Source organism: Psammomys obesus, unplaced genomic scaffold, assembly GCF_907164565.1.
Source record: "Psammomys obesus unplaced genomic scaffold, mPsaObe1.curated_primary_1811, whole genome shotgun sequence".
Classification (NCBI taxonomy): domain Eukaryota; kingdom Metazoa; phylum Chordata; class Mammalia; order Rodentia; family Muridae; genus Psammomys; species Psammomys obesus.
The window spans coordinates 1896694-1920959 of record NW_026593895.1 but is presented as its reverse complement, the minus strand read 5'-3'; the positions used below and the strand labels follow the sequence as shown (position 1 = coordinate 1920959).

The following is a 24266-nucleotide window of genomic DNA, read 5'->3' as shown; positions in this document are numbered from 1 at the left end:
CCCACGGTCCGCCTGGCGGGGTCTCTCTCTTGCTGGGGTGGTTCTAACACGCCCCGCTGCAGGACCGCATAGCAGACGGGACAGTTGTCCCTTGAGCTTGGCATCCAGGCACGCGCCTCCGCCTGAGGCCTGCGGGGTGCAGTGCCGGTCCCGCCTAAGCGATCCGTGTGCAGGCGGAGATGAGCAATTGGACCAGGGCAAGTGCCTTCTCCGGCCTCACTTTACCGTTCCGTGGACGAATGCTGTGTTTCCAGCCAGGGCTCGTTACATAGTGCACCGACTCTTGAGACCACCTCTACCACCTCACCCACCCCCACCCCAGCCTAGAGTTTTTAGGCTGAGGTAGCCATCGCCCTTTGAAGGGAAGCGGTGGGGCCCAGCGAGCGCGCTCTCGGCGCGGGGCTGAGCGCCCCCTGCAGGCCATCGCGGGTCCCGCCCCGCCCCCCGGCCCCGCCCCCGGCTTCGGCCGGCGCATGCGCACGGCACGGCGCTCCGCGGGGCGGCGAGAGCGAGGCCGGTCCGCAGCCGCGCGGCGCTCAGCGCCCCATTCATGCTGGGCAGCGGCGACGCAGCCACGCAGCGGAGCGGAGCCCGGGCGCGGCGGCCTCGGCCTGGGCGGCCTGCGCAGCGTGGGCGGCCCCGCGGAGGGACGAGCGGCGGGGCGCAGCGATGGCCAGCGGCGGGGCGCGCCCGGGGTTGGCGGGTGAGTCGGGGCGCAACTTTCCCCGCGGGCGGCGGGAGGCTCGTCGCGGCCCGGGGGTCCCGAGTGGCCGGGGGCCGCTGGCGGCGTCCAGGGGGGTGTGCGCGGGTACTGCGGCGCGCGTGTCCGCGACTGGCGTGTCCTGCGGTTCCGTCCGGGCGCCGGTGTGTGTCCGGGCGCGGTCTCCGCGAAAGGCTCGCCGCGTCCCGGCGGGTCGCAGCGCGTCCGGGGCCCTGCGATCCGGGCGGCGCAGTGTCTGTGGCGGCAGTCGCGGCCCCCTCCTTCAGGCAGGAGAGAAAGTTTGCAGTGGCCCCGCGGGGAGGGCCCTGCGGGTGTCCATGTCGGCCCGGGTCGTGCCGGGTCGGACCGGGCCGCGGGTGGGGACGTGGGCCGCTCTCGAGCGCCGCGCTGGGCAGGCCCGGGCAGGGCCGCGGGATTCGGGGCAGGTCCCAGGCTGCGCCCCGGGCCGGCCTCGAGCGATGGGGTGGAAGTTGCAACGCTTCGTGGGGACCCCTGTCCCCTCCGGCCCCGGCGCGCAAGTGGGCGCCGCGGCCAGCCCAGGCCCGCAGGCCCTCCACCCGGCTGCAGCGGGCGGTGCGGTGCCACCGGAGAGGACGCCGGCTGGGGCCTCCTCGGCCTCCCCCTGCTCAGGGCCTCCACGGGTCATTCCTTCCCTGGAGATTTCCCTCCTCGCTTCCTGGACGGTCCCAGGCCTGGTGTGCGGCGAGGACGGCGGCGGTGGTGGGCTGACTCTGGCTGCTGCGGGGAAGGGCGAGTGTAGACTCCAGGGAGGCCCCTCTGCTTGCAGAGACCCCAGGTGCAGCCCTGGAAGGAGATGAGAGGGCTTCCGAGAGGCTACTTGGTGCCGGGAGCTGTCTCAGGCTCATCGGTGGGGTGCTGGGGCCACGCCCCTTGAAAGAAAGGGGTGTGTTGGGCGGGGATGGGAAGGAACTGAGCCTCTGCCCCTCAGCCAGGCTCCCACCTCTGGTTCTGTCCCCTGGTGCTACCTGCCTCCTCCAGCAGGTGCTTCGGGTCTTCAGCCCTGTGGGGGTGGTGCTATCCTGCGCGTCTCCAGCCCTCCGGGAGCTTCTCAGGTCCCTTGCTTTTGGGGGGGTAAGCAGGAGGGGGTGGTGCTCCATTAGGCTGGCCAAGAGTCTGCTGGGTCTGGGAAGCACTTAGCCAGGGCCCTAGGCAGAGGTGCAAAGCAGGAATTCTGCTTCAGGGTTAGGCTGTCAGGCAGTGGGGAGGTGGCAGCTTGGAGCTCACCAAAGGTGTCTTCAGGAACAGAGGACAGCATGGGTGGAGGCTTGGGCTCTGTGTACCAAATTGGCTGAGGTATGCATTTTCAGGTTTGGGGTCAGACAGGATGTAGTGGACAAAGCCACATCCTATGGAGCACCCAGCCAGGAGTATGGGACCCCAGGGAAGGCCAGAAGTCCACACCTTTTCTGGAGAGCAGGACTCCAAGGTCTCCAGGTAGAGAGTGGACCACTGGAGACCATCTCCTATGACCTCCCACAGGGTGGGGCAGGGTGACAAGGCAAGGCGATCCTTCTCTGGCAGATGATGGGGAACCACTAGCTGAGGTGTCAGCAAGACCAGCCTGTCCACACCCACAAGGCTTCAGAGCAGCAGGGCACAGGGAGCAAAGCTGTCCCCAAAGCTGTGAGGGCTCTGAGGTCTTTGTTTCTGAGTGAGAACCATGGTGTCATCCAGGATTGGGAGAGGGCTCTGCTCTGTGTGTTCCACTGGAGGCCTGTTCCAGAGTGGCCCTTGGCTGAGGACCCCACCTGCAAGCCTGGCTTCCTTCTCTCCCTGGGTCCCTGCTGCACACGCCCAGCACCACCGTGGCCCTACTGTTGAGCTTCTCACTTGTCTGTGTTGGGGAGCTGCGGCCATTTGTGCTGCCACATCTGCGTGTCCAGCAGGTGTGTCCCCATGTCATCTTCCTAGAACACCCCCACCCCACTGACATCCAGTGGACCTGATTCTTCTAGAGCAGGTGGAAAGGCCCATCTGGGAATTTCTGTAGGCTAGGGTGGCCAGGCGCACAGAATCCAGAGCCTGTCTGTCTGTCCCCTCCCCCAGCCTGGCCCAGCACCCAGTATCAGACCCTGATTTGCAGGCACACACTGTTTTCTGAGTGGACCTGGCCGCTGTCCTGCCTGGGGTCTCCACAGAAGCCCTGGTTCCTTTCCATCAGGGTTGGCTGTGTGACCTTGGGTCTGTCTGAGTCCCAAGTCTTGTCTCTCTAAACTGGAACAAGTAGTCCAGGCGTCCTTGCTAGTCTTTGTGTGGTATAGGTGTAGGCTTGGGATCCCCTCTTTCCTGGCTGGCAGCCCTGTGGCCCCCAGGCCAATCCCTTCCTAGCAGCTTCTGTTGGGAGGCGGAGGAGTGGGCCCAGGGCCAGGCTGGAGTTTGGATGGTGGCTTCTTCAGCCAGGTCCCTCCTGTTTAATATAAAAAGTAGGGCCCGTAATTGCATTAAGACGTGTATAATTATCCCGGAGGAGGGGAGAGCCCAGCCCCTGGTAATTGCAGGCCTGCTTTGAACTGATAAACGGTGAGTGATTCATGTTTTCTTTGGAGTTTGCATGGACTCAGTGCTCAGCCCAGGCCCGTTTTGTCTGCAAGCAACCTGCTCTCTAGTCTGCTTTGGTTTCGGTGGGGCGGGGGTGGGGGAAGGAAGCTGATGGGGGTGTGCTCCCTTGCTGGCTGCATGTGGAGGACCCTGGTCTCAGGCCACAAAGAAGCTGATGGCGTGCTGGGAGGGTTCCCACAAGATGATACCACTCTAGATCTGCTCTGGGATTTAGAGACTTTTTCCTGCCCTGAGCCTCAGTTTCCCCATCTGGATGCACATTGAGGATAGCTCTGCCCAGGCCTAGTGGCCACTCCTAGTGCCTTTGCTTTGTTATTCACTCAGTCATAAAGTGTTTGCTGAATTTGCTTGGGCCTCGTGGCTCTGAGAGAGAGTGTGTGACTTATTTGCACCCTCTTTATGTGCTTTTGGGAGAACATTTGAGGAATAAGTAGCCAGAGCCACTAACAAAGCCTATGCCATGGATTAAGGTAGGTAGCTGAGTGCCAGCAACTGCTGCCTGTGTGAGCAGATCAGAAGAGGCATCTCAGGCTTACCTGAGCAGGTAGGTATAGGGCAGGGCAGAGCAGGGTGCCTTGTGCATGATATGGAGGATTAAAGGCTGAGCACCTTGTGAATGATACGGAGGATTAAAGGCTGAGCTTCCTGCCTCTGGCTAGCCCCCCACCTGGACTTGGAGAAGGCACCATGTTTAAGCTTTAGTGTCCTCAGCTGTGAATGGGGCTATGGGGGAGAGCAGTGTGTGGGAGTATAAAGAAGCTGTGTATACTGGCTGACTGCCCGCACGCCACACTAAACACTTCCACGGTCAGACATCAGTCAAGGAATCGGGTAAGACACCCTCCCCAGCAAGCCCACAGGCAGGCTCTGTGGCCCCGCTGTCCTCAAGAGTGTGGCGCTTACAAGCACCTGTCAATCAGGTCATGAGCTTTGAACTGTTTTATCCACCAGGGAAGAAGTGTTGCCATCCCTTTGGTGGCCAGGGAAACTGAGGATTGTCTTCATTAGGGCTGCTCCATTTGACCAACACTATTCAGTCCTGGAAGGTGGCACTTTCCAGAGACAGTTGGTACACAGTTGGGTTTGAGGTGTCATGCCAGGGTTTGATAGGCAGTGCAGGTCTGAAAAGTGGCCCAAACTGCCTCATGCAGACCTAGCTGTGGGTGGACATGATGGGGAGGCACCAGGAGTGGGCAGGGGACATTGCTGAGGGCTGGGTTTAGGGAGCCCTCCCTCTCTCTGGAAGTCCTCTTTGCTTAGAGCACAGTGTGAGGCTAGAGTACTTGGGAGGAGGCATCACGGGAATGTCCTCTGCCTGGGGATGTGGGTAGTCCAGAGGAAGCTGCTGCCTGTAGATCTGTCCTCAGAGTGCCAGCCTTGAAGTTTGCAGAAGCTGGACCAAGGTCAGCCCTGGAGCACTGCCAGAGTCAAGATCCTATAGAAAGTGGCCCAGACTAAGTTCAGAAGTATTGCTCTGTGTCTCTGAAACTAAGGGGTGTCTGTGTGTGTGTATGTGTGTGTGTGTGTGTGTGTGTGTGTGTGTGGTGCTTGTGGGTACGGATGCTGTGTTGGGGGTTGATTAGAGTCTCGGGGGAACAGGCTGCATATTGGAGAGTATCTAATAGTGTGGGACATGGCTACCCCGAGCCAAATGGCACTAGGAGTCATCAAGGCAGCTGGCAAGCTGTATGGCACGCTCTATGTGTAATTACAGCCTATCTGTGCCCAGCTCTGTGGGAGTCATTGATGCAGGGAACATGTCACCCATTTGAGACTGAGGAATTTGAGGGATCTTGATCCTCAGGGACTGGGCAGGGTCTGGGTCAGGGGTATGTAGACCTCAGACCTTTGAAAGTTGTCCTGTGTTCCTGGACCCATTATCTTGCCAGGAGTGGCAGAGCACAGGCTCTAGGGGAGCACCCTGCTGCTAGGCAGGTATCCTGTGCTCTGCTGCGTTTCCTGTGACACTTGGCATACCCTTGCTGCCTGCATATTTCAGGACACGGAAGTGCCTTCTTTGCTCTGATCTGTTGGGGTGATGAGAGAGGGTCTTTTTGGAGGTATCTTCCTAGCACACATAACATGTGAAGAGCTCAGGAAATGAGGCTGTGCATGATGCCCTGTGCATATGTGGGTAGTACCACACTCACACCCACTCTTGCCTGTTCTTCCTAGGGCCAAGAAACCCAGTCCCGTGATGTTCGCCCCTATAGGACCTGAATACCTTGGCTTGAGGCCCCAGCCCACCATGCCACGGCCACCCTTGTGCCCTCGGACACAGCTACTGCTGCTGCTGCTGCTGCTGAGGGGTGTGTGGATGGCCATCAGCTCACCCCCAGCTGGTGTGGGTCCACAGCCTGCCTTCCGCACCTTTGTGGCCAGTGACTGGGGCCTCACCCACCTGGTGGTTCACGAGCAGACAGGAGAAGTGTATGTTGGCGCAGTAAACCGCATCTACAAGCTGTCAGGGAACCTGACCCTGCTTCGGGCCCATGTGACGGGCCCTGTAGAAGACAACGAGAAGTGCTACCCACCTCCCAGTGTACAGTCATGCCCACACGGTCTGGGCAGCACAGACAACGTCAACAAGCTTCTGCTGCTGGACTATGCCGCCAACCGCCTGTTGGCCTGTGGCAGTGCCTCACAGGGCATCTGCCAGTTCCTGAGGCTGGACGATCTCTTCAAGCTGGGCGAGCCACACCACCGCAAAGAGCACTACCTGTCCAGCGTGCGAGAGGCTGGCAGCATGGCAGGAGTGCTGATTGCCGGGCCGCCCGGCCAGGGCCAGGCCAAGCTCTTCGTGGGCACGCCCATTGATGGCAAGTCAGAGTACTTCCCCACTCTGTCCAGCCGCCGGCTCATGGCCAATGAGGAAGATGCTGACATGTTTGGCTTTGTATACCAGGACGAGTTTGTGTCATCTCAGCTCAAGATCCCCTCAGACACACTGTCCAAGTTCCCAGCCTTTGACATCTACTATGTGTACAGTTTCCGCAGCGAGCAGTTCGTCTACTACCTCACCCTGCAGTTGGACACACAGCTCACCTCGCCTGACGCTGCTGGTGAGCACTTCTTCACCTCCAAGATTGTGCGGCTGTGTGTGAACGACCCCAAGTTCTACTCTTACGTGGAGTTCCCCATTGGCTGTGAGCAGGCTGGAGTGGAGTACCGCCTGGTGCAGGACGCCTACCTGAGCCGGCCAGGACGGGCCCTGGCCAAGCAGCTGGGCCTTGCTGAGGATGAGGACGTGTTGTTCACCGTGTTTGCACAGGGCCAGAAGAACCGTGTGAAACCACCCAAGGAGTCAGCGCTGTGCCTGTTCACGCTGAGGGCCATCAAGGAGAAAATCAAGGAGCGCATCCAGTCATGCTACCGTGGCGAAGGCAAGCTCTCACTGCCTTGGCTGCTCAACAAGGAGCTGGGCTGCATCAACTCGGTGAGCAGGGATAGGGGAGTGTGGGTGAGGGCCCCTGCCGTCCTGTGCAGGGTCACATCTTATCTACGCCTTGGTGGCCCTGCTTTCTTCTTTCTCCCAGCCCCAGTCCCCCAGCCCTGTGAGCCCCCAGCATATCAGCCCCGAAGTCTGCTCCCAGCCTTGACATTGCCTTGTGCCTTAGGTGTGTGGTAGCAACTGTCCACACAGCTCCAGAGCCCTTGGGGACATTGGGTGGTAATGACCGTTTTTAGTTTGTTTCCTTTTACAGATGAGGTTATAGAGGCTGAGAGGTAGATTGCCTTGCCCAGGCTCACACAGCCGGTAAGAGATAGAGTGGAACTGGACCCGATCACAAGGACCCCAGACACTGCTCCTGTGGAGCTTATCACTCCCATATCCTCCTGGCAGGATGCCTGCCTCCTGGAACCCCACTGTGCTCAATGCTGGGTGCTGAATGCACCATGGGATAGACTTCAAAGAAGCCTGATATAAGGGCAGCCCAGCTACCCTGTGCTATATGCTCTGCAGCCAGTGTTTACTGCCCCCAGAGCCAGCTACTCTCCCAGGAGGATGCAGGTTTTCCATCTCGGAATTGGAGCCACAGGCTGCTCCTTGGAATGAGGAGCAACCGTAAGCGTGGCTGAGTGCGGGGGGGGGGCAATCGGGGAGGTGAAGCCACTATTCTTCCTTTGGCTTGTATACAGGAAAGGCATTGTATCTCCACGTGTACTCTGGATGCTCTGTCCCTCATCTCAGACCTGCCCGTTACTTTGGTTATTTCCCCAGGATTCCCAGCCAGGCTGACCTCCTTCTGTATTCATATGGTGACCTAGCCCAACAAACCTCAGACCCCAGAGGAGGACCAGCTCTCCTCTTCCTTCTCCCCAAACTCCTGTTCTATCTATTTGTCCTCCTCCTCATGCCTCCACTCTAAGCCATCTCCGGAACCTTGAGGTATTGATCGCTTCCTGCTGCATAGCAAATCCCCGGCTACCTTCTGGGTGTGCCCACTCCCTCCTGCCTTGAACATAGGCTTTGTCTACATGCAAGGTGCAAATGTAAGATTACAGAAGGAAGACTTCTATTGGCTGCCCCCCAACTCTAGGCTGTTCCTTTGTCCAACATGACAGTTTCTAGTGTGGCTGGCCTAGTCCCATGGTTGTGGGCTCTGGAGCTCACTTGAACTTCCTTCAAGTCACCCCCTCTGAGCCTCTCTCCCACTCTGGGCATGCATACAGAGTGACACACAGACCCTGTTTCTCCCTCCAGGTTGTTTGGATCTGGGTGGCTGTATGCCACCCCCTCCCCCACACCCCCACACACCCAGCCCAGGCCTGCCTCAGCCTTCTCCCCTGCTGCTTAATGCTTACCTTGCCACTTCTTACAGCCCCTGCAGATTGATGACGACTTCTGCGGGCAGGACTTCAACCAGCCGCTGGGGGGCACGGTCACCATAGAGGGCACACCCCTTTTTGTGGACAAGGAAGATGGCCTAACTGCCGTGGCTGCCTATGACTACCAGGGCCGCACCGTGGTTTTTGCTGGCACACGCAGCGGCCGCATACGCAAGGTCAGGCCTGTGTGGGCTTGGAGGGGCCGCCCCTGGGTGGCGTGTTTGTGTGTGCTCAGATCCCATCCAAAGCAGAGACTCCAGATTGTCTCTGACAGGGAGACTGGCTCTGTGCATGAGGTGGGTGGGTGCATGCCCCTGTGACCTTGAAGGGCTCAGATCTTTGGGTGCCTCTGAAAGGCCCCCCTCTTTCTGGGGTTCCCATGGGAAGTTTCCCCCCATCCTTCTGTTGTGTATCTGGGGGCCCAAGGATAGATGGGCTTGTGGGGAGCCAGTGCTTCCACCTTTCCTGTGACTGGCTTTGTTCTGCCGCACAGGACTTTGAGGGCCACTGCGCAGAAGCCTGGGTCCTAGAGGTCGGCTTGATTGTCTAGAAGCTGGGGGTGGGAAGCTTGTGTCTATGTTGGGCTGGGCAAGACTGTGCAGCCCCCCTCCCCATTGGGCCCTACTTTCAGCCCTGGGAGATCTGATGTCTGCTGAAGCAGCACTCTGCCTTAGCCAGCCCCGCTCCCACCCACCATGCAGCAAAGCAATGCTGAGGCCAAGGGCAGGGCAAGGGGAATGCCCCACCCCTACTGCACCATCCCCTGGTGCCCAGGGAGTGGGTGACTTGAGTGACCGAGGGCCCAGCTTTGGCCTTAGGGGGGTGCTGGCTCTGTGTACTAGCCTGTTTCATCTCTAGACTCTCTTTTTTTTCTAGGATTGGTTGGTCAGGAAGGGATTCCTGGGCTGTGGGTCTGCCTGTCACTAGTGGGCAGTGGGTGGGGTCCCTGCTGGGTGGAAGAAGCCTCCAGGAAAACTGAAGGGTAGAGTTGCCTGGGTACCCAGAGGACCATCAAGCCAGGCCAGCAGATGAAATAACAGCTGAGAGCTCTTGCTGACACAGCCTCCCGCCCTCCGGCCTGCCTTCTCGTGTGCCTGTGGGTGAGACTGGGCCCAAGGCCAGGAAGTCCTGGCCACTCTCTGCCCCCTAGCCTTGCATGTGGGAACCACGTCCCAACCTTGCCTGTCCCCATTCTCAATTTCACTATCCTAGGCTGGGGTACTGTTGATGGTCTGAGGCCTTGGGACCTGAGCTGGTAACTGAGGGGCTGGGCTGGGTTAGTAAGCAAGGAATCCCCTGGACTCTACTGTAGAACCCAGTACCTGGCCAGTGGAGATGGGTGGTCAAGCAGCTCAGACCAGGCCCTTGGAGCCCTGTCCTATTTGTTGTGTAGGTGCACCCTGGAGCTCCAGTGCGGCCTTTTCTGTAACTTAGTGTGCCTCAAGGAGGCCCATGAGACCAAGGAGCCACTGAGAAAAGTCAGTTAGATGTTTATTGAGAAGGGTCATGGAAGCTGGTGTGCAGTAGACCTAGAGGCATTTTCTTGGGGTTCTCTGGTGCCTACCTCCTAGCTAGAGATAGGCTTCTGGGTTTGGGTGTATGTCTCTTTTGATGTCCTGTGGGCTGTGGGGGTGGCAGACAGGCCCAGGTGAGGCTGGGAGAACGGGTCTCTCCGGTCCTAGCTCGCCTTGCTGCCTCCTGTGCCCCCAGGGGCCCCTTTGGTTACAGGCTTTGACTAGTGAGCTCAGAAGCATACCTGTTCCCCTGAGTGTTGGTTGGCAGTGCTCCCACAGAGAGGAAACTGAGTCCTGGAACACAGAACCTTGTAGGCTAACCATGAGTAGAGGTTGCATTGTGGGTGATATCTGTGGCAGAGGTTGAATTCCCAGCCCTCTCTCATTCCTCTTTCATGCCTCCCCTCACCCCCCACACTCAAGAGGGCAGGTAGAAGTGGAGCCCTTTCTGCTGCCTAGGCCAGGTTACTCTCTTGAGATTGTGTTTAGACAGCTGCTGGACAGTCCAGCTGAGAAGGCAGTCTGAGTGACCCTGGCAGGCCCTTTGCCCCCCGCCAGTGTCCTCATCAGGCCGAGGGTTTCTGTCCTGCTCACCAGAGTCTCACCTGTAACTTAGACTCCTTGCATCACTGGGTGCTTTTGGACAAAGTGCAAATGCTGGAAGGGCCCTTTCTGGGGTGTATGGAATCAGCTGCGGAGGGTGGGGTTAGGGGTGCGAAGTTGGACTGATGTTATTTTGGAGCTCTATGGTTGAAATGGGTGCCTGTTGTACCGCACAGGATATGGATATAATTGTGCCATGGGACCTCTGCCATCTGTGAACCTTTTCATCTAATCCTCTTGTCTCAGGTTTGGGATCTCAGGAAACAATTCATCAGGTGTTCCGGTCTTATCTGTCTTCTTTTGTTGCCAGTGTTGTGCAAATGAGGTGTTTCTGAAGTTTTGTCAGCTCTCTTTTGGCTGTGTGGGCCTTTCTAAGACCTCTTTTCAGTACTTCTCCAGAGCCTGACAAGCTCCCTTGCTGTGAGCATGTGCTGAGTGCTCATGTGACTGACTCAGTGGAGGCCTCACAACAGTCCCAGCATCTGTTTTGCTGATTGGGAAACTGAGGCAAAAAGCAGTCATGTCACATGACTCCAAGGCCCTTGCTCCCTCCCTTTCCTTTTCAGTGGGTCCTTGGAGGATGACTGGAACCTGGCAGGGCTCTGAGACTCAAGCTGCTTCAGTGACCACAGAGCCCCTTCCCTCTTCCCTTGCTGTTCTTTCCTCAGGTGCTGGTGCATCCAGGGCTGCTCTGGTGGCCTTTGAGATTGGGGTGGCCTCCACGCAGTGCCTCTAGATTGTCCCAGGGAATAGGGTAGAACCCCCATTCTACCTGCTGGCCTGGCTTGGAAACACCCGAAGCTCTCACTGCTGGGCCTGTGGCCTGGTCCACCTCCAGGCAACAAGATTCCCAGCGTGTACCTCTCCAGGTCATGGCCCTGACAGATGTGCAGCTTTCTGTGGTGCGCTGTTTGGGCTAGTGCTAGCCTGCCGCCTGTGGGCTGCTGGCCACCTCTTGCGTCTTGCTTTGGAGTGGCCTCCTGAGCTCTCTTGTTTTTATCGAGGCTCCTCCCACCCCTCAGGCTTCTGGGCCTAGCTCTACTGTCTGACTGTACACAGGGGTGCCCATGGCCCCACCTCCTCCCCCACTCTTAGCACTGTGTGTTGGAGCCTGGACTCTGGGGACCCCAGGCCAATGCCTGACCTAGGGCAGGCAGGCTGGGCTGGCCCCTCCCATCTTTCCCAGGCCTGGGACTTCCAGGGCTTTAAAAAGCATCCAGGGAGCTCCAGAGACTTGGCTGGCCCTAGGCCAGGCCCTGCCAAACGTGTTGTTGTGTAAAATTGTAGCGATTAATTTAAGACCTGCCAACTTCAGCTGCTCAAGGCTGGCTGGGGGTGCCCCTACCTCCCCCTTCTTCCCCAGAGCCCTGCCTGCCAACATGACCCTCCCCCAATAGAGGCCATCTCTCTGGAATGCCCTTCCCAGCATCCTCCTCTGCCCCAAGAGCCCTGTACATAGCTCCCCCTACAGCCTCCAAAGAGCCATTTCTGGCCTGAGTTCACAGTTGCAGCCCTTGTTTGGTCCTGCAAGATGGCCCAGGTACCTCTGCAAAAATAGGCTCTGGACTCCTGCCAAATACTTGCTCCAGGCTATTGAACTGCTGGGAAGGAAGGGGTATCCCAGGACAGTCACCCTGTCCATTTATACTTCAAGACTGAGGGATTGTGAACTCTGAGGCCCAGTCAGGTCCTCTAATAAGCGTGCCAGGTAGAATATGACCTCTTTTGCCAGGGCATCTGTGGTCTCCTCCCCCCACCCCCAGGAGAATCTGGATATCTGTATTTTTTTTTTTTTCGTGTAAGAAGTTGTTCAATGTTGGCAATTAACCCATGTTTCCAGAAAGTTCTATGTGCTACCTAATGTGTGTGTGAACCACGTGCTGTGGCACTGTACAGCTGAGGAAAGGTGTCACAGGCCGGGGGGGGGGGGTTGGCTGAGGACAGGGCCTGAGGGAGCAACTAGCACTCATCTGCTCAGGGCTAGTTGTAAGCCTAGCCATTGAGGTGGTCTAACCTGGTCAGCCAGCTTCTCCAGAAACCTTTCCTTCCTTGGATTTGCATGAGCCTGAAGCTTGGAGAGGGTGGAAAGCAGGACTGGAGTTGGTAGGGGCAGGGTTAGTGGCATTCCAGTTATGATCCAAGACCACCATACTCTCTTGACTTCTTGCTGCTGTGATCCTTTGGAACAGAAGTGTGGCTGCAGTACCCAGTGCCCTGCCAGACCTATGTTCACAGACCTTAAAGGCCTCCCCCTCAGCCTCTGCTGCCCCATCTGTCCAGGCATAGATGTCTGGCTCTGCCAAGGGTGTGTGCTCCCAAGGGTATTAATCACGGTGTCTCCAGATGATGTTCTGAGTGGTGGGCACAGCTCTGCTCAGCACATCTGAAGCCCGGAGCAGCAGTGAAGCCTCCAGCCAGCTTGCTCTGCAGTTCAAGTGTGCCAGTGGCCTTCTTCATTTATAGCTGTTTCTGCTGCTAGCTGAGTCTGTGCTGCTGCAGCCTGGCTGCTCAGGGACAAACAGCCCCGCCTGCTGCCACAGGCCCTTGACCTTGGATGCCTCCAGCTTGCCCTCTTTGTGTCTGCACCCAGCTCTGCTAGAGACCCTGTGTCTTCAGAGGCACCCGTAGTGGTGGCCACGACGAAGGCTCGCTGGAGGACACAGCACCAGCATCACCTTCCCCAGCGCCCCTCCCAGGCTCTCCCCGTTGCAGAGATGCCCTGGCTGACCTCTTGGGGCCGTCATGCTGGGAATGGGCTGAGTCACGTGCATTTCCTTTGTGTCCTTTGCTCGGCTGCTGTGAGGCTCATCCTGACCACAGTGCCAAGCTGTGGCCTGCTCTGGGTCCATGAGCTACACACTGTGTGGGCCACATGCAGGTCAAGCATGCAGCCCTCTGCTTGGCATGCAGTTTCATGCAACACCGCTCCAAGGACATAGGTTTGGGGCATAGGTTCTGACAGTGTTGGGAAGAGCTGCTGGCTCTGGTCTTAATCTTTTTCTCCAACCTCTGGACTGCTGTCTTGTTCCAAGCACTAGGTGGGAGACCCTTGGCTCTACTTGGCAGGATGTTTCTGCTTTTTACCTCTGCTGATTGTGAGTAGGGAACAAAGGGGCCCAAGCCGTCTGCCTTCTGTGGAGTACCTCTGTGGAACCCATGTACTCTCCTGGTGCAGAGCAGACGCTTCTGTCTCCTGGGAGCACTGCCTCCTTTTGCTGGTTCTAAAGGAGGACTCACACTGGGGGCTGAATCAAGACACAGACCCCATCCCTGCTAGCTAGCTATTAGCCCCAGGCTATGGCACGTGAGCTCCTAGTGGCCACCCGGTCACCCAGATCCACATGGGGGCCACTTGTAATGTTCCCTGCTCTGAGTACCCACCCTGGGAAGCCCTTCCCTTGGGAGCGGCCAGGGTCCATCCGTGGCAGGGAAGGCCACACAGCCCAGCCCAGGGCTGGCCTAGGAAAAGTGTTTCATGAGTAGGAAGCAGTGGGGCCAAAGCTCAGAGTCTCAATCCACCTCCAATCAGATGCTCTCTCCTGTAGAACTATGAACCCCTGAATTCTCAGTCCTAAGAGGTGAGTTTTGGCTAGAGTAATCACTATGTGGGAGAGGTCAGTGTTGGAGCAGGCCGCAGCTGGTCCTCACAGCCCTGGCTGTCCTCTGTCTGTAGTTCTAACCTCCTTGCCCACACTTTATGTGTGATAGAGGTGAGAAATGTGAGTCCTAGAACCCCTGGCTACACCTGGCCCAATTACAGCTACTGGGTACCTGCAAACCATGTTTTGTCATCAGGTTAAGGGCAGCATAAGTGCCAACTACTCTTACACTACCAAACTGCCTAGCCTTTGAGGGTGGTGGGGATCAGGGGCTAGAGGAATGGCCTTTATGCGAATGAAGGCTGCCTTATGCTGCTCCTCCTCAGACAGCCTCCTGTGGAAGACAGGTATGGCAGTTGTAGCTGCAGAAACTAATAGGCTCACTGGCTGCTGTCCCTGATCTGCTGTCTTCCCCCAGATCCTGTCCTAGGAAGTGAGAGCAAGTCACCCAGTACTTTCACATAGGCAGGGAGGCCAGGGCTATGTAGTTGGTAGGGTCAGCCCAGGCTGTCGCTTTGGGGTGAGCAGAACAAGGGACTTCTCCTCTCTTAGATTGGGCAAAACTGGGCAGCCCCCTGCCTCCGGGCAGCTAGGGCGCGTGTCGGCCTTGGCATATAGCCTGGATGGCCCAGACATCCTCTTCAGCAACCCCGCCTGCCCTTGGTCTGGATAATGGTCTCATTGTTGGCTCTGGGCTGGACGGACAGCTGACCTGGCCAGGCCGTCAGCTGCCTGCCCACCCGCCTGCAGCAGTTGGCCAGGGCCTTGGAGGTGATTGGAGCCCAGTAGGCAGCCTGGCCAGCCTGGAGCTCTGGCCTTCCCCACTGGTAGTAGCCTTGTCTCCAGCCTGACAAGGCACCCTCTGCCTTCTCCTGAGGTCCTGGGATCCTTGGGTACGGTGTTCCTTGGCCGGCTGTATTGTGGTTGATCCTCTGTCCACTGGGGAGATCAGAGTCTGACCTGGCCTCTTTCCTTGGTCAGCTCAGATTCCACGTTCACCCCCAACAGATAGGACAGAGACTTGAGGTTTGAGCAGCACAGGGTGGGGGAGCCTATGTCACCACGCTGGGGTGAGTAGGTGTTGGCAGGATTTGGGGCTGTGTCCGAGAAGGCTAGGTGGCTCCGCCATAGTATCTGGGGACAGTGGGCTATTCAGGTCAGTTATGGAGGATTCTGGGGAAAAGTATGAGAAGCGAGATGGCAACAGCTGGAGGTGGTAAGGAAACCTGGGATGCCCCAGTTCAGGCCTTCCCATGCTCTGCCAGCCTCCCAGCTGCTTTTCAAGGGGCAGCCAGACAGGCTGTCTCTAGGTGGGTGGCCCTGGAGTGGACAGCTGTGGGCTGAGACGTCGGCACGTGGGCTCTGCTGCCCTGTCAGCCCTGCCCTGTTAATGCCCTGGCCCTGTGCCCACCTTGCCTTCTGAAGTTCTTGCTTTTGTCCTCCTGGGATGCCCTCCTGGCTGGCTCCCCAATACTTGAGGGCAGACTGTGTCTCCAGTTGCAGTTGGGCCGTAAGGCTTGGTTCTTCTCACAGGTTCTGTGTGAGTCTCAACTTACCATCTATGGGGTCTGATGGAGCTTGGTATGGTATAGTGACTGTAGCTTGGTGGGATACAGCATGACCTGGAGACCATCATTCCAGCCAGGTTTTCCCCTAATATTTGAACATATGGGCCTCATTGGACATGTGTGAAAGTGCACATGGGGACCCCATCACACACACATATGTACAGGGACCCTGTTATATATGCACGGGACATCATCCTACACATATATGTATAAACAGGTCCCATCACACACATGTATACCAGCGTATTCCATCATCTACAGGTGCACATGGGACTCCATCAAATGTGAATATACAGGGATTTCATCATATGTGTGTATATGGGAGTGCCCCTACATGTCTTCACAGAGGTCCCACATACACCTCATCATGTGTACACATATTCTGCATGTGTACACAGGATACAAGTTCTTCACCACACACATATGTCCTGAAGGACTCTGTCATGCATAGTCCCAGGGACTACATACACATGTACATAGGGACCCATCACATACATATCCATGAAGACCTCAGCACGTGTGTGCAAAGGCCTTACTACACATGGGTATATATATAGCCCTGCTCCATGTGCTCAATAGGGACCTATCAAGTGTGTTAAAGGGATATCACACATACTTATATTTGTGACTAGAACATCCATGTGCACATAAATATCACATTACACCTGTGTATGCAGAGGCCATATCATCACACATACGTACATATAGGATCCCCATCACATGTATACACTGAGACCTCTACACACATATACACATTGAGGTCCTGTCACACATATGCACACAACAGCCTCATCATCACATGTGTAAACACGGGCCCTTATCAACTGGTATGTATACAAGCACCTGTTATGGATATGCTCATTGCACATATATGATCACTGGGACACTATATGTATACATATAGGGACCTGTTTCATGTGTATACACAGGAGCCCCGCCATGTGAATACAAAGAGACCTCATCAACCACATGTGCACAGAGACTCGTTAAGCATGTGCTTAGAAACTAATTCACACACACATGCACACAGGGGCCCCATTATACATGCACCTAAAGAACCCCACCACACACTTGTTCTCACGGGGGTCTTTTTTTTTTTTTTTTTTTCCAATTCTGTGATAAAATTCCTACCCTGACAAAAACAACCTAAGGGAGAGAGTATTTATTTTAGCTCACCGTCCTAGAGGGATAGAGTCCACCATAGCAGGGGAGGACATTGCGGTAGGCCGGCAAATGGGGCCACCCCCAGTTTTTTACCAAGACTCCCACCTCCGAAAGGTTCTGTAACCTCGAACATGTGTTTAAACACATGAGCTTATGGGGGCAGTTCATATTCAAAGCATAAGCCCCATCATCACACATGTGCTCGGGAACACTGTAGCATACTGATATGCAGAGGTCATGTCGGGCCTGAGCATGGCTTGGCTCAGCACATGGTGCTGTCAACCATAACCTCCACACCCATAGCCTCCCTGATGCCTCCACTTCCTCAAGCTCAGGAATGGTTTCCACACTCTTCCAGGGCTTCTCCCAGAGTTAGCCTCTACTTGGGCTGTGTCCCTAGGACCTGCTTGTGCATGTGGCCCTTTGCTAGGCAGGTGGATGGACAGCTGGACTCACATGCCCCCAACTGCAGCTGTCGAGACCACCTGTCCCAGTCAATTTCCCAGTCAATTTAAGCCAGCAGGCTGGGGGCAGGGCGGCCTCAGCCTGCGGTCTTTTCCTTTCCTACTCTAGAGAAAGGCCTGTTCTCTGCTCTGGCCTTTCCCTTTCATGCATGCCTGGAGCCCGGGTGTCTACCCAGGCTGGAAAGAGTGGTGGCAGGTGTTGGCATATAGGGCTGGTGTCAGGTGGTCATTGTGGCAGGAGGAAACTCCTTGGGTCCCTGTTGAGAGCACCCTGCATGCTGGATGCAGAGCTATCAATCAGGAATGAGGAGAATGGGCTCTTTCTGGGATGTAGAGGTGGGTGAAGACCTGAGTGTGGGGGAGTAGTTCGGCTGTGGTCTCAAAGGCTTGGAGAATGTTGGTCTGGAGCTCTCGATCCCCTGCCCACTGAACAGGCTGTTTCCTGACACCTGTCTCAGGCTAGCTTCCTTGTCTCTGTCGTGAGTGGAGGGGGTTCGTTTTCATTTCATGAGTAGGGAAACATATATCCAAGCCAAGTCTAGGCCTAGGCAGTATGAGTCTAGCCTTGCCCCTGGCTCCTTTGCTGCCTACTCAGGGCAGCAGTGGGAGCTAAGCTGATAGATCAGCCCTAGCAGTCATCCACGACCTGGCTTCCTCCCCTGTAAGGTTAGGGTTAGTGTCCTTGCCAGCTTCGGGGACACTGGGCTCCTGTGGCCCCCTAGCACCTTAGCCAGCTGCTTTTGCTTGTCTAGCCAGAGACCAAGGAATGAAGTTTGGGCAACTATGGGCCCAGCCCCTGCTGGCCTCCCAGGACCTCCCCTCTTACTCTGCTCTTCCTGGTCTGGTTTGACTTAAGCCTGTCTTGGTGGAGAGGCAGCTGAGCGGATGTGGGGGGTGGCCCAGGCTCTCAGGAATGTGACCCTCCCCCTCTCTCAGCCAGCAGCCTCTTGGTCCAGAGACAAGGCCCCACCCTGGCTGGCCCCTCGCCCAGCTCCTGACAGAGCTGGCCTACCCAGGGTGCTGGTTTTGCCTGGCCCTGCTACCCCCAGTTCTGTCCTGTCCTTTCATTGTCAGGTACAATGAAAGCCAAGCTCTCCAGCCTTGTACCCTGAGGTAGAGAGGTAGGCCAGATGGGTTAGAGGCTGGAGGCGGGTACTAGGCTGCCTTAGCTGCACAGTGGGTAGAAGAAAACTGCAGGTCCTGTGCCAGGAGACTGCCTGGGCCCGGCTGAGCTGGGCAGACGCTCCCCACGAGTCCCATCTTGAAAGCCCCCATGGGTCTCTCTGTTAATTAAATACATTTGTTTGGTAAAAGCAACTAAAAATACTTGCAGCACCAAGGCTGCAGGAGAGAAGCGGGCTAATTAGCGCCTGGCTTGTTTGGGACCTGAACTGTATTTCCAGGCCCATGCCCATGCCCATGATGATCCCTTCTCCCTGCTACCTTCTTGCTAGGGGCGTCCCGCATCCCAAGACACCCAGGCCTTCAGGCTTTAGCCTCCCTTTGTGTGAGCCCCTGGTCTTGTTCCTCAGCTATACTGATCACCAGGTCTCTGCCTGCCCCCCCTTACCTCAAACCTGCTCTCCTTCATAAGCCTTGAGTGGCCCATGAAAGACGTACCTGTTTGAAATGCAAGGTATTTTTCTTTGGCTACCCTTGCTCTGAATAATGACATGGAGACTTTATATTTATGAAAAGCTTCAGGCGCTATAGCTGGGCAGATGCTCAGCTGTTCTAACACTGGCTTGGCCTACTTCCCACCACATGGCCCATTACTTGCCATGTTAGTCTCACTCTGGGACCTCCTTCTTCATCCGTGTTCCAGTGGCCACTCTCCCTTCCATCTGGTCCCCACCTGGGACTCCCCCTCTCTGGGCCAGGAAGTTATACCTTAACTCTCCTGCCCAGCTGTAGGCTGTTCAGCTCCAGCTGTAGGCTGTTCAGCTCTTTATTTGACCAATCAGAAAGTAATGGCGAACAGTGCTTACAAAACATTAAGACAGGAGATGCTTTATGAAAATGACAATGTGGGGCTGCAGCAAAATCTCTGGGCACAGAAACCAGCATTTGAACACACAGTGCCCAAAAACATCCACCAGTGTGCCTGTCTGCCATGGTTGCTGCAGCTTGGCGATAGGCATTGTAGCCCACATGTACCCTACCACTGAGTTTTAATGTCTGGGGAGTAACCTAGACACACCCACCTGCCCAGTGTGTCTTGTCCTCTGTCCTTGGGCTGACCGGGGCCAGGGATAGTGAGCTGGATCAGCTTTGGCTCTTTCTGACCCAACTCTTTCTGAGTTCTTTTCTGGCTTTGGCAGGGAGATGTGCTTGTTAGGGGGCCCAGTCAGACCTTGACATCGGGTGAAGTGGATCTAAGAGAAGAGTATTGTTGGCCTGACTCACTGAGTGCCCCTTACTACCATAGATTCTGGTGGACCTCGCAAACCCCAGTGGCAGGCCAGCCCTGGCTTATGAGAGTGTGGTGGCTCAGGAGGGCAACCCTATCCTGCGTGACCTCGTCCTCAGTCCCAACCGCCAGTACCTCTATGCTATGACGGAGAAGCAGGTGGGTGACTGCTGGCTGCTCAGCCATGAGCTGTCAGGGTGGCTGGGGTGGGATTCCCAGCCAGAGAGCTCAATCATAAGGAAACTGAGGAATGGCTTGCCTGGAGTCATAAGACGGCTTCTCTCCCTAGAGGTGCCCTATTGGCTATAAAACATGACTCAACAGATAGGTGCGCAGTGGACCTGTTCTTGGAGGTGTGAGTATGAGGGCTCCATGCCACCCATGTACCTCAAGCTTCCAGGGCCTGATCGGGAGGCTCTCTTCCTCTCCCTGTGACTTCTATCCACAAAATGTGGTGCTTGAATGACAGCACTGTCCAAGCACAGATGCCTTTGGAGCGTTGAGCTGGGATGTAGGGCTGGGCTTACTTGGCTCAGGCTCTGGCTGTCTTCAGTGGGTTGTGGCTATGTGCTTGGAGGGGCCATGGCCAGCCTGGCCTGCCTAGGTCTTCAAGGCTCTGTTCTTATGTGTCCAGCTTTAACAGCTTGGTGCCTATTCTTACCCTCTGTGTAAATTGCTGTCCTTATGACAGATGGAAAGACAGTAGTGGGAGGGAAGCAGGCAAGATACCAGGCTTTCTGGTCAGCTCTTGCTTCTTCTCTGCAATCTTTCTTGGCCCTGCCCTTGGGGTTTTGAGAACTGAGGAGACCCAGAGCCTCTCTGAGCACCACTTGGATTGGCCCCAGTCTTCCTTCACCAAGCTAACAAGTCTCCATCCCTCAGCAGCCAGGCCTTGAATCCAGACAGGTGGGAGACACCTGTTTGTCCCAGCTGTAGGTTTCAGCTGGCTGCCTGCCTTGGCTCTCTTGTCCCTGTTGACCCACTTGGCTGAGGCAGGGTGTGCCAGCCTAGCTTTTGATTACATTGTGCTCTTATGGGATGGGGACTGTAGGGATGAGCTGGGAGCCTGGGATGGGTCTAGATAGACCTCACACTGTGATCCCTCCCCAGGTGACTCGGGTGCCTGTGGAAAGCTGTGTGCAGTATACTTCCTGTGAGCTGTGCCTGGGGTCTCGGGACCCCCACTGTGGCTGGTGTGTCCTGCACAGCATGTGAGTCTGGGAGCTCTGGCTCGAAGGGGTGGGTGACATTTGGCCTGATGGCCCCTGGAGTTTGCTGTGTGTATCTCAGATAGTCATAGCTACCCTAGATCTCATTTGATCCCATTGACAAGTGATGGGAATGGTATAAGGTGGGTGCAGAGGAAGCCATGTCTTTACTTCAGGGACCCCTCTCCAGTGGTCCTGGAGACTCAGGACCCCTGTGAGCCCAACCTAAGCACATTCTACCTGCAGCTGCTCTAGGCAGGATGCCTGTGAGCGGGCAGATGAGCCCCAGCGTTTTGCCTCTGACCTGCTGCAGTGTGTGCAGTTGACTGTCCAGCCTCGCAATGTGTCAGTCACTATGTCCCAGGTGCCGGTGAGTATGGCTGCTGGAGGTGGCTGGGAGGGAGCAGTGGGTGGAGCAGGTGGGGCAGGCAACCACTTACCCATGTCTTCTATGTCTTCTGCCACGGGCCAGCTTGTGCTGCAGGCTTGGAATGTGCCTGACCTCTCGGCCGGTGTCAACTGCTCTTTTGAGGACTTCACGGAGACTGAGAGCGTCCTGGAAGATGGCCGCATCCATTGCCGCTCGCCCTCTTCCAGGGAAGTGGTACCCATCACACAGGGCCAGGGTGAGTGAGTACCCTTTCTGCTCAGCAGTAGCAGATGGAGGAGAGTCAAAAGTAAGAGTGTGTGGAGATGGGGCCATTTGCTCTGTGTGTGATGGAAGGTAGGGGTTTGAGCACAGGGCCTTTCTGCCTGCTATGCTCAACACTTGGCAAGTAGTCCAGCGAGTCCACTAACCCTGCATGAGGAATCTGTGTTCTGACTCCTTACTCGCTAACCAAGGAAGGGGCATCAGCCACCTGGGGCCTAGGCTAGAAATCTGATGGGCTGTCTTACATCTGGGCTTTCTTTGTGGGTGTGAGGCTCTGTGGCCTATGGCCCGGTGCCTTAGCCTTCATGTTCTGCAGGAGATCAGCGGGTGGTGAAGCTCTACCTCAAGTCCAAGGAGACAGGGAAGAAGTTTGCGTCTGTGGACTTTGTCTTCTATAACTGCAGTGTTCACCAGTCGTGAGTATCCCTAGACCCTGCCCTTGCCACAGTCCCATCCCTGTGGTCTTGCTGTAGACACTTCTTTGCAGGTCTGCCTTCCTGTAGTTGACATCTAGTCAAGCATTCGGATAAGAGGCCCCACAATAGCAGCCTGCCAATGGAAGAGCTGGCTGGGCAAGACCCTGAGGGCGTGGCGGGGTGGAGGCTGTGGCTGCTATTGCAGCACGTGGGGAGAGCTGTTTTAGGAACTGGGCAGAAGAGTGAGGTATGACCTACGAAAAGCTCTGCTGGCCACCAGAGTGGGGCCAGAAGCTTGGAGGGAGACAATGATCTAGGCCATTGTAGAACCCAGACATGACAACTCAGTGTGTGTTGACTCTGGACCTGTCAATAGCTGCTGCACAGTAGGACCCCCAGGCATCGGCTTCTGCCTAGTTCTTGGGGCTTCTGGCTGGGCACCAGTAAATCGGACAGGGGACAGCTCTGTTTACTTCTTCCCATCTTGGCTGTAAGCACTTGGCTTCAGATATAAGGAATCTGGGGGTATATTAAGGTTCGTTATTAGCCAGGCCATAGGTCGAGAGAGGGTCCTTAGAAGGCCAGGGCAAGGGGTAGGGATTTCAGAGAGAACTTTAACAGGTTTGGCCTGGGATGTGGCATTGCTGCCTTTGCTGTCATGGTTTCATCTGTTGATAGACTCCAAGGGCCTTGTTGGGTTGTCTTCAGGAGCAAGGTGACTAGAACTGGTTGGGCAGTCCCGGAGGGCAGGGAGAAGGTGAGGCTGTCTCTTTGCAGGCCCCCGGGATTGTGATGCAGACTGAGCAGCTCCTGTCCAGGTGGAACAGGTTTGAATAGGACAGGCGGAGATGGGCTGAGGCCTGAGCAGTTGGGGGCCCAGTCCCTGCCTGCACCAGCCTGAGCGCATTAAAGTGGGATGTATGACATGTGCTCTGGTATTCTCCTTAAAAGTTTGTTCTGGTTCTGTCATGATGGCCAGTGGTCACTGTGACCAGTGACCAGTGCTAGGCTGAAGAGGAAGAGAACCAGAGGATGCAAGACCATTCTCAGAGCAAGGCATGTGCAGCAGGCAGAGGGTCTAGTGACCTTCTCAACCAGGAGCAGCCATTGCAAAGGCCCTGAGGTGGCACTCCAAGGAGAAGCAGCAAACCGGGTCTCAGTGGTAGAAATACAAGCTGCTACCCCTTGGGCCTAACTGTCTCATTTTCCCCCTGCAGCTGCCTGGCATGTGTCAATGGCTCCTTCCCCTGCCACTGGTGCAAATACCGTCACGTGTGCACCAATAATGCAGCTGACTGTGCCTTTCTGGAAGGCCGTGTCAATGTGTCTGAGGTAAGGTTGGCTAAGGGGTCTCGTGGCTTCAGAAGGACCAGTGAGCCTCAGGGTGTCACCCAACAATACCCTTTGGTGGCTAGAGTGCCAGTTGTAGAGTATGAGGTGTGACCAAGGTGGGGACAACTTCCTGAATGTCATAGCCTGAGTCCAGACTGGGAACATTTGCTGGTGGTCTGGGGTGTCCTTTATAGTCTTTGGGAGATAAAGGCCCCATGGAAGCCTGGGCATGGGCAGCTCAACCAGCATGTTTCATGATAGTCCTTATCCCAGACAGGGAGGGAAGTTAATGATGGAGGTCTGCGGGTTTCTGAAGCTCCATATGGTACTTACTACTGAGTCTGACTGTATGAGTGGCAGGCCACTCCTTCTGGGCATACAGGCCTGCATGGATGGGAAGCTGGGACAGGATCCTAGGGTCCATATTGGTATGAGGCCTGGACTTGAATCAGGACCCATTCATTTCATTGTGAATAGTATGGTGGGGTTGAAAAGGAGGCTGTGATTCTCCTACTTGGGTCAGTAGGAATGGCAGCCAGACTGAACTTATTTGGAAAGCTTGCCAGAAGGTCATGTATATGAGTAGGGCCCCATGAGCTGCCCTCCTAACTGTACCCTCCCCATGCTTCCTGGCCTGATGTCAGCCAGGCAGTAAAAAGATGGCAGTAAAAAGCAAGCCCCTGGGCCTAATGGTGATGGGGTCTGTGATGGTGGGTGGGAGCCAGGGGCATAGTAGTAGTGTGGGGGTGGGCTTTCTGGGAGGGTAGCAGCAGGGGAACTGGATCATAGTTTCCAGGGTACGTAGTAGGAGCCAAGCCAGGGGCCTTGGGAGCTGGCCAGGGCTGGCCTGAGGCTATTTCCAGAGGCCTGTGCAGTGCCCCAGAGATAGAAAAGTGCTGGTAGAAACCAGGGGAGACCCCTATTGGTGGTTCCTGATGCCACAGTGGTCCAGTTTTCTCCTCTGGTATCCTAATCCTGCCCTGACTAGCCCATCACCTCCAGGAAGTTTTATTAAGCAGAGGAAACTCTCTTTCTGGAGTGGCAACCCACTCAGGTCCTCAGCAAAGCCAGGGTGTGCTAGGTAGATGGGAAGCATAGAGCCCTGGTTTGTTTGCACAAGGTTGGGGTCAGGGAGCACCCCATTCTGGGGAATGGGTTGATCCCACGGGCTCATACTCTTCTTTAGTTGCAGCTTTGCATGGAAG

At 56.1% G+C, this 24266-nt stretch overlaps 1 protein-coding gene across 1 annotated transcript in view; it reads left to right on the top strand.

Moving 5' to 3' along the window:
- The first annotated feature begins 512 nt into the window (after positions 1-512).
- The window catches only part of Plxna1 (plexin A1), a 46830-nt gene continuing 23076 nt past the window's right edge, over positions 513-24266 (top strand). Inside the window, exons 1-9 of the mRNA XM_055617401.1 lie at positions 513-703; positions 5477-6737; positions 8125-8307; positions 19472-19612; positions 20564-20664; positions 20908-21031; positions 21134-21287; positions 21630-21729; positions 22947-23061. Of these exons, the coding sequence (XP_055473376.1) occupies positions 5499-6737; positions 8125-8307; positions 19472-19612; positions 20564-20664; positions 20908-21031; positions 21134-21287; positions 21630-21729; positions 22947-23061 (2157 nt within the window). The 5' untranslated portion in view covers positions 513-703; positions 5477-5498. The remainder of the gene's footprint in view (positions 704-5476; positions 6738-8124; positions 8308-19471; positions 19613-20563; positions 20665-20907; positions 21032-21133; positions 21288-21629; positions 21730-22946; positions 23062-24266) is intronic.